Source organism: Erythrolamprus reginae, chromosome 1 (assembly GCF_031021105.1).
Source record: "Erythrolamprus reginae isolate rEryReg1 chromosome 1, rEryReg1.hap1, whole genome shotgun sequence".
In the NCBI taxonomy this organism is placed as follows: Eukaryota; Metazoa; Chordata; class Lepidosauria; order Squamata; family Dipsadidae; genus Erythrolamprus; species Erythrolamprus reginae.
Genome location: NC_091950.1, coordinates 67,825,952 through 67,838,771, shown reverse-complemented (window position 1 = coordinate 67,838,771; position 12,820 = coordinate 67,825,952). Strand labels below are relative to the sequence as shown.

The 12,820-nt window shown below is 41.0% G+C and overlaps 1 protein-coding gene across 10 annotated transcripts in view; it reads left to right on the top strand.

The window, feature by feature from the left end:
* Window positions 1-12,820, top strand: part of TTLL5 (tubulin tyrosine ligase like 5) — a 160,854-nt gene that overhangs the window by 142,125 nt on the left and 5,909 nt on the right. For all 10 annotated transcript variants that reach the window (XR_011559384.1, XR_011559383.1, XM_070754273.1 and 7 more), the window contains 2 exons: window positions 2,373-2,458; window positions 3,385-3,510. Coding sequence is in view for 8 of the 10 variants with exons in the window: in XM_070754273.1 (XP_070610374.1) it covers window positions 2,373-2,458; window positions 3,385-3,509 (211 nt within the window). In the remaining 2 variants the exon portion in view is untranslated. The remainder of the gene's footprint in view (window positions 1-2,372; window positions 2,459-3,384; window positions 3,511-12,820) is intronic.

The window sequence follows — 12,820 nt, the reverse complement described above, 5'->3', positions numbered from 1 at the left end:
ACTTGGCGGCATAAGTGAATCTTTAAACTCTTACGGAAGGCGGGGAGGGCGGGGGCAACACGAATCCCTGGAGGGAGTTGATTCCAGAGGGCCGGGGTTGCCACAGAAAAGGCTCTTCCCCTAGGTCCCACCAAGTGACATTGTCTAGTTCACGGGACCTGGAGAAGGCTGACTTTGTGGGACCTAACCGGTCGATTATCTCTTCTATTGAGATACTTTTCTTGCCAGTCACTTAAGAGCTAAGGAGAAAGTTCTTTTACTACTTTTTCCAGTTTTTAATAAGAATAATTTGTCTCTTTTCCAGTTACATTTTTCACAAGTTTTCACCTTCTAATTTTGAAATACTGTATAGCATTTTCAATAGCAGTTTAGGAACAGGAGCTTCCTTCTGCCTAAGGAAGGATATATCAGGACTTTTAATCTTGTATGAGAGCTTATAAATGATTTTAAAAATTCATATATCCTTTGAGAATTTTTAAAAACCAGATTTCATTGTGTGATTATTGTATCAGCAGCAATAGCAACAACTAAGATCTCTTCATGTTATTTTGAGGAACCGTATGGAGAATTATAAGAGATGCCAATGCTAAGAATCTAATGTCACACAGGATTCAAAGTTCAAAAAAAAAACATAGACAAAATAGCATTAAAATATTTGTTTATTTCATATGTTAAGACAAATTTCCTATTTCTAAAAACAATTTCTTTTTTCTCTTAAACAAGTCTATTGAAGTGGAAGAACTTACATGTATAAGTAGGAAATATTAGATATTATATTTGAATACTGTTTAGAATTTAATACACTATTATTGATTGGCATGGCTCAAAATGGTGTGGTTTAGATGTTTCTTGCCATTTCATATAAAAGCAACTTTTAGAGCTTTTTATGTTTCTTTGGGATTTAAGTTAATCATATTGACATTATAGTACAGATGTATGAAAGTTGTGAAAGAACACTGTTGTACTTCTGTTTCCAGATTATGTTCTATGTTTCTATGTATGTGTATATATAGTTTGTGCAAAGTGATAAGAAGCAGTCTTTTGCAAAGCATCTTTTTCATTGTGAAAAGTTGAGATTGCTGGATGGATTGATTTGTAACTTGGAAGCAGCTGGTTGTATCTGATAGCTTTCAGCCACTTTCTAATGTTTTTTTCTAATCATGGTAGTTTATAAGGAACAGATTTACTCCTCACAGGACAACTCAGATGTAATATATGTCAAAAACTGAATGACAAAAAATGATCTAAAACAACTAGCCATTCAAGTAAAAGAAAATTAAAAGGAATATATGTTTGATGAAATAGGGAAAACTAATAAAACTAATAAATTAAATTAGTTATTTCTTGACCCAATCATTTGGATGTTGACATCTGGAGACTGGGAGGTGCTCAAGAGTTTTTCTATGACTTCTACAGCTTTGGATAGCCTTACAATGAACTTGTTGCACAAGAATGTTTCTTTCCTTATCAACAAAAAATAAGTTCTTTTAATTAATGCAAACATTTTTAGATTACATCCATGCAAGCTTTATGGGCACCCCTGGCCCAGGAGCTGTAATAATAGATGCTTCTCTCCTGAATAGGTGCCTTATTTGTACCTGGACTATCATTGTGTTGTATAAGTTCATTGATGAACTTATCTTTTCTTTTATGTACACTGAGAGCATATGCATCAAGACAAATTCCTTGTGTGTCCAATCACACTTGGCCAATAAAGAATTCTATTCTATTCTACTCTACTCTACTCTACTCTACTCCACTCCACTCCACTCCACTCCATTCCATTGGAGTGTGGAAGTGTTCTATTCTATTCTATTCTAAGTGTTCTATTCTACTCTACTACACTACACTCTACTCTATTATTCTATTCTATTCTATTCTATTCTACTCTACTCTATTATTCTATTCCATTTCATGGCCCAGTGGAAGGAAGATGTTTTGAATATGTTTGGTGCCTTGAGCTATTTGTAAAAGTAATAAAGGTGAGATATAAACAGATTAACAAAAATGCTACCTTTGTACCTCATAGCACTCAACATTTTCTGATTTCCTTCTGATACAAACTGAGCCAAATGCTTCATCTGTGTAACATAAATTCCTTGAGAAAAAAGGGCAGCAAACAAGAACTCCCTCCTCCAAAGCCTCTGGAGAGCTGATTGCCAACTAGACAGTAGGGGGCTAAATGGAAAAAATAACTTGACCTGGTGGAAGGCAGACTCTCTCTAACATTTCTAACAGCTACACATTCATTACATGGAAAAATGGTCTGGAAAAGGTTGATGTTTTTGTCTCGGAACGTTAGAATGACTTTCCCCTTCAGATGATTCCTCCTCCCCCAGTGCAGCCTTCTAATTCAATGTTTTGTCTGGCAGGATAACCTCTACAGAAAGGCAGCTGAATGGATTCCAGAATAGCCTTAACAGCGCAGCATCCTGTGAGCCATTTGCAAACTCCACAGGTGAGCGAACCAAGACTCTGGTATCGCTAATTCATTTAAATGCTGCCTTTTGCTGCGGTACCATCTGTCTTTATGTATCCTGTAACTGGCTTACTAGTATAAGATAGATAAAACCTCCTTGACGCAACCAGGAAATCCAAGAAAGGCTTGTTTACCCCTGAGCAGGAGGAAAGGTGTCTCACTTCAACATTTTAAATGAAAAATCTAGAAGTGGTGAAAAGAGAAATGGCTAATGAAGGAAATAATGTATCTAGGCCAGAGTAAATGGATGATAGTCTCTCACATCCATCAGAAAGAGCTGTGGCATCTTATAATACACACTGATTTTGCTATCCCTCTGTTTCCTATGACCATTCTATTTTTTAAAGGAAACATTGGGTTCACATTTTTTTGTACTGAATTCATTTTAGAGTTGGAACTATCTTTTTCACCCATGAAAAGAAACAACCCCAGGGGAAACTTTAAATTAGCTTGCATTTTTGTGTGTTTCTGCCATGGTAGCAAATGTGGTCATGTTTGGTTTCTCATGAGTCTCTTACCAATTTTCTTGGGATGTTCTTAAGTTAAAATTCTACCAGTTTTTCTCATCATTCCTATCACCCATTTCCTCCCATGTTGACTGTATGACTGTAACTTGTTGCTTATATCCTAAGATTTTTATTAATATTGCTTCTTCATTGCTTATTTGACCCCTATGACAATCATTAAGTGTTGTACCACATGATTCTTGACAAATGTATATTTTATTTTATGTACTCTGAGAGCATATGCACCAAGACAAATTCCTTGTGTGTCCAATCACACTTGGCCAATAAAATTCTATTCTATTCTGTTCTATTAGGAAGAAAGGCTTCAGTGTGAAATAAAGTGAAATAAAATAGTCAAGGGACCTGCTTTAGGCTAAGCCATTCTTTTCCATTTTCCAGGTCTCTTGGAAGCTGGCCCTCAGATTATATTCGCCAGAGCTAGACCTTTGTACAGCCGAACCCGAGCCATTGACACAATTTTAGGGCAAAGAAAGAAAAGGCCAGAGGACGGAGGGCCAGCCTAAGGTAACAATAGGCACTTCTGTTTCCCCCAAATTTTCCTTTGGTAACACTGTAATTGTAATAGTTATGCTAAGAAAAAAGGAGAAAGATCTATCTGCAAAAATATCATGAAATGGAGTTTTGGTTAAAGGGTGAAACTAAGAATACTAAATGGGTGCCAGAAGTCTATTGATAACATACTATTTCCTAATGTTGAGTACTTTAAGAAGGAAATAAGATTTGTCTGTTTTTCTACTATAGATTTCTGAGTTAAGCAGCCAGAACCTCAAGTTTTAATCAGAAAAGTAAAGATTAAAAGGAAGAGGGGGAGAAGGGGGGGGGCACAGATTTTTTTTTTTTACAAGATCTGGGTTTGTAATAATGAAAGATAGATAGAATACCTAAGTTTGTCTTTGTTATCTTTGTTTTTATGCCCTAGGTAGAATTTTACATTGGTAAATTCAAGCTCCTTAATTTGGCATATTGAAAATTTAAGAAAATTAATCTTAATTGCTGATGTTGCGGGCAGTTTTTGGTATGTTTACATAATGCCTAAGGTTTCAGAATAAATCCAGGATGTTCTGTAATGTTCTTAGCGACACATTAATCTTTTGTGATAAGAACATGAACACAAGGCTACATTTCCTTTTAGAAAGGCATTCTGTCCTTCGGACAGGGAGTGAAATAATCAATACACAGTAAACAAAAATCCCTGCAGTTTTTACTTAACTAATAGTAATTTGATCTGTAGAATAGCAATGGCATTGATATCTTACCCATTTTTGTTCAGTCTCACTATAATCAACTGTATATCTTAACTTTTGAAACCTCCTCCATCAAATAGTACTTCAGATAAGCCTTAGTTTTAGTTCGACTTGAGATATTGCACTGCAAAATACCTTCTTGTGAATAAGCCCCAGCAGAGAAATGACACTGTTATTAGAGCAGTGGTCACCGACTTTTCTGGCCTGGTAGAGGGGGAGGAGGGATGGGCTCCTGCTCGGACGGGGGGGGGGGACACGCAGTGGGGTAGCGAAAATGGGGCTCCACCCCAGAGCACCCAATTTGCCCTGAAAGACGTTGAAAGAAAATGCAGGGCGTCCTGCATAAGCCACGGCCACAGTGTGGTAGTAAAAACTTTGGTAGCTCTTCACTGGATGATTCTATGCGAGCAGCAGGCGCATGCATGAGTGTGTGCAACTCCATTTGTGCAAGTGGCAGGCTTCTGCAAATGAAGCTTTGTGTGTGAGCGCATGCACCCGCTGCTCATGCTAAAGGAGCTTTGCAAGCACTCCCACCGGTCATGTAAGTGGAGATGGGCGTGCGTAGATGCTTGCCTGGTTTCAAATGGTCGATGACCCAGTAGTGGGTCACAAACTAGGAGCTGGGAACCCCTGCATTAGTGTAACTGTTAATGGCCCATCCTGTTTGAGAATTTTTCATTCATGTGGAATAATTGTATCACAAATGGGGTTCAATAGTGTCAGTGTATGGTGGACACTTGCTGAGTCGGTCATTTATATATTCCACCATTTGTTTGTTGGAATATATAAATGACCCCATTCACCAGAGTGATAATCACTGCAGATTCCTAAAGAATACAGTATGTATGTATGTATGTATGTATGTATGTATGTACGTACTGTATGTAGGTATGAATGTATGTATGTATGTATGTATGTATGTATGTCTTTATTTATTTATTTATTTATTCGTTCGTTCGTTCGTTCATTCATTCATTTATTTGACTTCTATGCCACCCAATCCCAAAGGACTCAGGGCAGCTTACAATAATAATATAAATAGAATATACAAATAGATACAAAGCAACAAAAAAGAATCGAATATAGTCTAAACTAAGTAAAACCCTGTGGTTTTACTTAGTAACTTTGTGATAGTTCCATTTTTAAAAATGCTAGAATTAGCAGAGCCAATTGTCATCCAATCAATTTGATGTGCCTAATCAGCAAATTGTTTGTGAAATATCTTTATCAAAAGTTCACTGATTGGGTGAACTTAGAAAAAAAAATCTTAGTTGTGCTAAGTGATAGTACACCTATCAGGAGGCTCTCCCTATTCTTCCTTTGTAGACTTGAAAAGTGGCATTTAACTCGATTTCTGGAGAGGCAGGTTATTTCACCAATCATCACCTTCTTTGACTATTGATGAAATTGAATAAGGACACCGCTACTGCAGATTACATTAATGAACAAAGGACAATTGACTAACCCTATCCCAACCTCCCAAGGAATGAAACAAAAATATGTTTTTTAAAATTTTATGTAAATATTTGATTTATATCTTGCCTTTTGTTCAAGAGCTTAAGATGGCATAACACTCCTTCCTATTTCTCCCTACAATTATTACTCTTTAAAGTAGTTAGAGTGAGATAGAATGATTTACTCAAAGTCAACCAGTGAGTTTGTGTGGTTCAGAGGAAAGAATTGGATATGGCTGGTAAATCCACAGTAACTGAATTTAAACATGCCTGGGATAAACATATATCCATTGTAAGATAAAATACAGGAAATAGTATAAGGGCAGACTTGTACAAGAATAGTATAAGGGCAGACTTGTAAGATAAAATACAGGAAATAGTATAAGGGCAGACTAGATGGACCATGAGGTCTTTTTCTGCCCTCAGTCTTCTATGTTTCTATATCCAATACCTTAAACACAGTGCCACATGGGCTCTTTATCCTTATAATGACTACCATTTTCTCTCTAGGCTAAAAGACTCCCAATCAATGCATTTTTTCCCCAGAGGGATCTGCCCTTTCCCTCTTGTCTGTTCTTTTCAGATTTATGATATTATTGAGGTTTGAAGACATTTCAGAGCTAGTCCTTTATAGCATGGCCATCTATCAAACAATGCCATCTATCAGAAGTCAAGAAGTGTTTAGCATCTGTTCTTGCCGATAGTATTTTCACCATTATCCCCCATCCGAGCTTTTTTGGTTCCCAACCTGATGATAATTTTGGAAGTCTTTAAAAAAGATTTTCCCAGGCCTTGGAACAGTGTGCTTGTGGAGCCGCCTGCTAGTTGTGTCTTTTCTTATGGGCAGCATTATTGTCTGGACACTGGCTGTTGTGTAAGATGCCAGGGTCATTGTGGAGGTGCCTGGTGTATAAAATCTCATTAATCAGTCAATCTTAGAGTTATATAAGGACATTGCTATTGAGTCAGTAGTACATTCCATTCCCTTTCTTAATGATTCCAGGTTTAATAAATCAACAGATTTGTTGTGGTTGAAACATTCATAAACTAAAACCCACGTTATCTTATATATGAATCATTATACTCTGTTGGCAAGTATATACTTGTACAGTCAAAGGCATACACATTTGGGGGGATATATAGAGGGGGAAATGCAAATAGTGCTGTTGCAAGATATAAGTGGAAATTCCCAGCTTGATAGGCAAATGCAATTTGGAAGACTGGCTTTCTTCTGCACTTTAATGTGAGAGGAAAGAATTAAACTCACCTTCCTACTTTCATATTTTGCAATTGAAATAACAGAATCCAGGCACATTAAATACACTTGTTTCAGTGCACAATTTTGTGCACAATTAATTTTAGTCTACGCAAAATGAATTGTCACTGAATAGAATAGAACCTTTCAAAAGTTCATTTGAGAACACCTTACAAATGTTACAATAGGCATATTTATTATCTTATAATTTTAATTATTATTTTAAATTGAAACTTAGATATTTGGCTAAATAACAAAGCTTCATTAAAAATGACAGGTGATAATTAATAGTATAGATAGGTAGGTAAGTAGGTAGGTAGATATAGATATAGATATATATATGTCACATGTTAGTCTCCCTTAATTTTCAAATTCAGCAAAAACATGTGAATATATATATACAGTGATATCTTGTCTTACAAACTTAATTGGTTCCGGGAGGAGGTTCGTAAGGTGAAAAGTTCATAAGACGAAACAATGTTTCCCATAGGAAACAATGGAAAACCGATTAATGTGTGCAAGCCCCCCACCCCAAAATTGCAAAAACGGGCGCTCTGCTGGGCGCCGCCACCCGGCTGTCACCTTCCGAAACAGCCAGGTGCTTCTCGGCGTTCTCCCAAACCTGAACCCGAAAAGTTCGGCAAAAGTTTGGGTTCGGGTTCGGGAGGCTGCCGAGAAGTGCCGCCCTCTGGCTGTCACCTTCCGAAACATCTGGGGGGCTTCTCGGCGTTCTTCTGAACCCCAAACACAGAAATTAGGCAAAAGTTCGGGTTCGGCGTTCAGGTTCGGGAGACCACCGAGAAGCCCCGCCGCCCGGCTGTCACCTTCCCAGAAGAGCCGTGCAGCTGTAGGCCAGTCGGGAGGTTCAAATGGTGGTGGGGAATCCCAATAGGGAATTCCAAGGGAGGAGCTTTAATGTCACGGAGACATCCTTCCTGGAGTCCCCGTTTTTGCCGGCCAGGAAGGACGTCTCCGTGATGTCAAAGCTCCGCCCCTGGAATTCCCTATTGGGATTCCCCACTTCCATTTGAGCCTCCAGACCGGCCAACAGCTGCACGGCTCTTCTGGGAAAGTGACAGCCGGGCGGCAAACCTTTTTTTCTTGGGTGCCAAGAGCACACACATGTGTGCCCACACTCACAATTCAATGCCTCCCTGGAGGCATTCCCTGGAGTTTGGAGAGGAGAAAAATGGCCTCCATTTTTGGGCCCAAAGGCCCCCAAAGGTCCTCTGAAGACTGGAAATGCCCCATTTCCTGACTTCTGGTCGGGCTTGTAGGCCTGTTTTTCGCCCTTTCCAGGCTTTCTTGGAGCTTGGGGAGGGCGAAAACATCTTCCCCCCCAAAGGCCGAAAATGTCCTCCCAGAATGATCCGAAAATCAGCAGGCTGGCACGCACATGTGCGATGAAGCTGAGCTAGGACAATGGCTCATGTGCCGGCAGATATGGCTCTGTATGCCACCTGTTTCGTGCACGCCATAGGTTTACCATCATGGTTACAGATTATAGATAGGCCTGTCTGGATGTGCTTGGGAAGCAGTGACCTTGGGCCAGACATTCTCTCTCAGTCCAGCCTCATCTCAAAGTTTGTTGTTGTGGGGAAAATAGGAGGAAAGTGAGTTGGACATGTTTGCCACCTTCAGGTATTTGTAAAAATAATAAAGGCAGATTATAAATAAATAAATAATACAGTTGAAGATATTAGACTAATGGAAATTTATTTATTTATTTACTTACTTACTTACCTACCTACCTACCTACCTACCTACCTACCTACCTACCTACCTACTTACTTACTTATTGGATTTGTATGCCGCCCCTCTCCGTAGACTCGGGGCAGCTAACAACAATGATAAAAAACAGCATGTAACAATCCAATTAATAAAACAACTAAAACCCTTATTATAAGACCAAACATACACACAAACATACCATGCATAACTTGTAATGGCCTAGGGGAAAGGAATATCTTAATTCCCCCCATGCCTGGTGGCATAAATGAGTCTTGAGTAGTTTACGAAAGACAGGGAGGGTGGGGGCAGGTCTAATCTCCGGGGGGGAGTTGGTTCCAGAGGGCCGGGGCCGCCACAGAGAAGAAATTGAGTTGATAGTGACTCAGATGCTCACAAGTTTTTTGTATTCATAATAAAGTTTATTCTTGTGTTCAAAATATCAACAGGGGTAAAGGAAAAGAAGTTACATATATCTTTGCTACTCATAGGCCAGATATAAAGATCTGAACATCTGGAAATAATTGACATGTACTTGTGTTTGATTATATGTAGATACTTAAACTATGTGCATGATAGAGAGAGTAGTGAGAGAGGAGAATGTTTAGTAGGCCTAGCAAAGAGGATAGTATCATTTGTTAACTTAAATAAGCAATTGTTGTTGTGTGGCAGCAATTAACAGAAGGGGGAAATAAGATCTCAATTACCGATATTCATAGCTGTTCATATAAACTCTCCTTCCTACGATGTATCCAATTTATACAGTGACACTGAAGTTATATAAGAGTGAAGTACAAATATTTATTTTGACTCCACTCATCATATGAAACCAAGACTTACTTCAATAGCAATAGCATTTAGACCCCTTTCTACTACTTCATAGTGCTTTATAGCACTCTCTAAGCAGTTTACAGAGTCCATATAATGCCCCCAACAATTTGGGCCCTCTTTTTAATTTATATACATATTTATATACTCAATGGTTTCGGCTCCGTCGTTGAGGCTTTTGCTGCTCGTGGAGGGGAAGGCGCCGATGCCGAAAGGCAAACGGCGCGCCCCGCCGCTTAGGCTTTTGCTGCTCCTGGAGGGGGGGATTTTCTCCTCCCCGCCCCCCCGGCAGCCAAACGGCACTGAGGCTTTCGGCATCAGCGCCCACCCCTCCAGAAGCAGCAAAAGCCTAAGCGGCGGGGCGCGCCGTTTGCCTTTCGGCGGAAGAGGAGAGGGAGTGGATCGGGCGGGCAGGAGCAGCGCCTTCTACTGCCGGCGCCTCCCCGCCCCCGCCCCCCCGCGGGCTGGCAGGGGGATGGGGGCTGTGCGCCCATGGAAAAGGGCGCGCGGGGGGGTATTTTGGGGTCCGAAGGCAAACAAGACAGGAGTTGCCATGGAGAGGACTTTGGAAGTGACGCCGGCTGCTTTAAAATAATAAATTTACTCAGCGGTAAGTTCCGCGGTGTCTTTCAGCGCTTCCTTACAAAAATGGCGGTGGGGGAGAAGGAAAAAAACTGGTAGAGCAGCCGGCGTCACTTCCAAAGTCCTCTCCAAGCAGAGGATGCTACCTCTCCAAGCAGAGGATGAAACCACAGCCGGCTCCAGCGGAGGCAGAAAGTGACTGCAGCAGCGGCCAGCGGACGCTCGTAGACTGCCGGCGGCGGCAAAAGCAAGCGTAACAGAAGCGCAAAAGCGAGCCAGCGAGAGCAAAGCCGCCATGATAACTCGCTTAGCTTCGCTTTCCAGCCCGTCCCTCCCCCTTCGCCGCGCGAGGTGGGCGCAGAGGGGTGTTGCCTTCGCTAGAGAGGATCCGGCGGCAATACCCCCGTGTTTCCCCGAAAGTAAGACATATGTCTTACTTTCGGGGTATGGCTTATATTAGCCAATCCCCCTGAAACCCCCGATATGTCTTACAATCGGGGGTGTCTTACTATCGGGGAAACACGGTAGCGGGATCATAATCTCCCTCTTCCTGCTTGTTATACCTCTAGCTATGCAGCCAAGCATCCTACTTGCTTTCCCTACCTCCTGACTGCACTGTTCACCCATTTTGAGACTGTCAGAAATCACTACCCCTAAATCCTTTTCTTGAGGATTCCTTTTCCCCAAGTGCATTATTTTACATTTGGAAACATTAAACTGCAGTTTCCATTGCTTTGACCATTTATCTAGTAAAGCTAAATCATTTACCATATTACAGACGCCTCCAGGAATATCAACCCTATTGCACACTTTAGAGTCATCGGCAAATAGGCAAACCTACCCTACCAAACCTTCCCCTATGTCACTCACAAACATATTAAAAAGAATAGGACCCAGAACAGACCCTTGTGGCACACCGCTTGTAACCTGGCTCTGCTCAGAGTACTCGCCGTTAACAATAACTCTCTGATGTCTACGCTTCAGCCAGCTGCAAATCCATTGAACTATCCAGGGATTAAGTCCAATCTTCACTAATTTATCTATCAGCTCTTTATGTGGAACCGTATCAAAGGCTTTGCTGAAGTCCAGGTAGGCAATATCCACGGCACCATCTTCATCCAACACCTTTGTGACATAGTCAAAGAAATCAATGAGATTAGTCTGACATGATTTGCCTTCAGTAAAGCCATGCTGATTTGGGTCCAATAAGTTATTGTTTTTTAGGTGCTGATTTATCCTCTTTTTGAGTAGAGTCTCCATCATTTTAACTACAACTGATGTCAAGCTAACTGGCCTGTAGTTACCAGCTTCTTCTCTACTGCCCTTCTTGTGGATAGGCACAACACTGGCCATTCTCCAATCCTCAGGAACTTCTCCTGTTAACAAGGATTGGTTAAACAAATCAGTCAGGGGGGTAGCAATGACAGATCTGAGTTCTTTAAGAACTCTGGGGTGGATGCCATCTGGACCCATTGCCTTATTTATCTTTAATCGTTCAAGTTCTTCTAAGACATCGGCTTCTAAGATCACTGGAGCTGAATCCGTACAGCTGGAAGCAATGCTATATCCCTCTACAGTATTATTTTGTAAGGTGTCTTTTGAGAAAACTGAACAGAAGTAGCTATTGAAATGGTCAGCGATCTCCTTATTCCCATTAATGCATGTATTATTCCCGGTACTAAGCTTCGTGATGCCGCAGTTTTTCTTCTTATCACTAATATATCTGAAGAAGGTTTTACCCCCCTTCTTGTATGTAGAATCACATGTACATGCAGAGAAGTATGCAGTGGAGTACCCCAAAGCTCTGTTTTAGGCCCAGTACTCTTCAACATCGTCATCAATTACTTGTAAACGCCCTCCCAGAGCCTCCAGGCGAGCTGAAAATCGGCTGGCCGGCACGCATATGCACATCCGAACTGAGCTACGGTAACAGCTTGCGTGCCAGCAGATATGGCTCCGCGTGCCACCTGTGGTACCCATGCCATAGGTTCGCCATCACTGGTGTAGAGTCTCCTGCTTGGGCAGAGGGCTGGACTGAGGAACTTCCAGAGTCCCTTCCAGGTCTATTCTGATTGACATAGGTAGATGGAAACCCAGCTAGGCAATGTATTCTGGTAGGATGATGGAGAAGCTGAGAGCAGGAGGAAGATTAGTTTCTGATAGGAATTTTTTTCTGTAGGGGAAAGCTGGCAGAGGTAAAGTCTTTAAAATACAGGAACTTTGGGAATTTGATGAAAATGTTATGGCTGGCAAACTTAAATTAGGCCTAGGCAGTGTTTGCTATTGAAGATTGGGTGGGTATTGGCTTTAGTAAAGAGCAGCATAGGCTGAAGATTCTGAGTTGAGCTGGCCCGCATTTTATTCTTGAAGTGTAGTAAAAGTTGAGGAAAAGCTAATATCAAACTCATGAAATTAGTAGGATACAGAAAAGTGGGGCCCAGCATGGAACATAAATTACCCAGCAACGGGGATGTGTGGGGAGCCAGAAAGAAGGAAGACTACACTCTACCAGCCAAAAGGCGGCCAGCCTAAATATTGCCAGTAGCTTTGGTCTCAGAAATAGAAGATTATTTAGAGATTAAATCAACAATATGGAATGCATGCATATGCCATTAAAGAACTTAAATGCATAAGGAGCTTAAGGTGCATAATATTCAGCAAAGAAACCCCCCCCCCCAGTCCTTTTGTAGTACATTTTAAATCTCAATCCACAGCTTCATTTT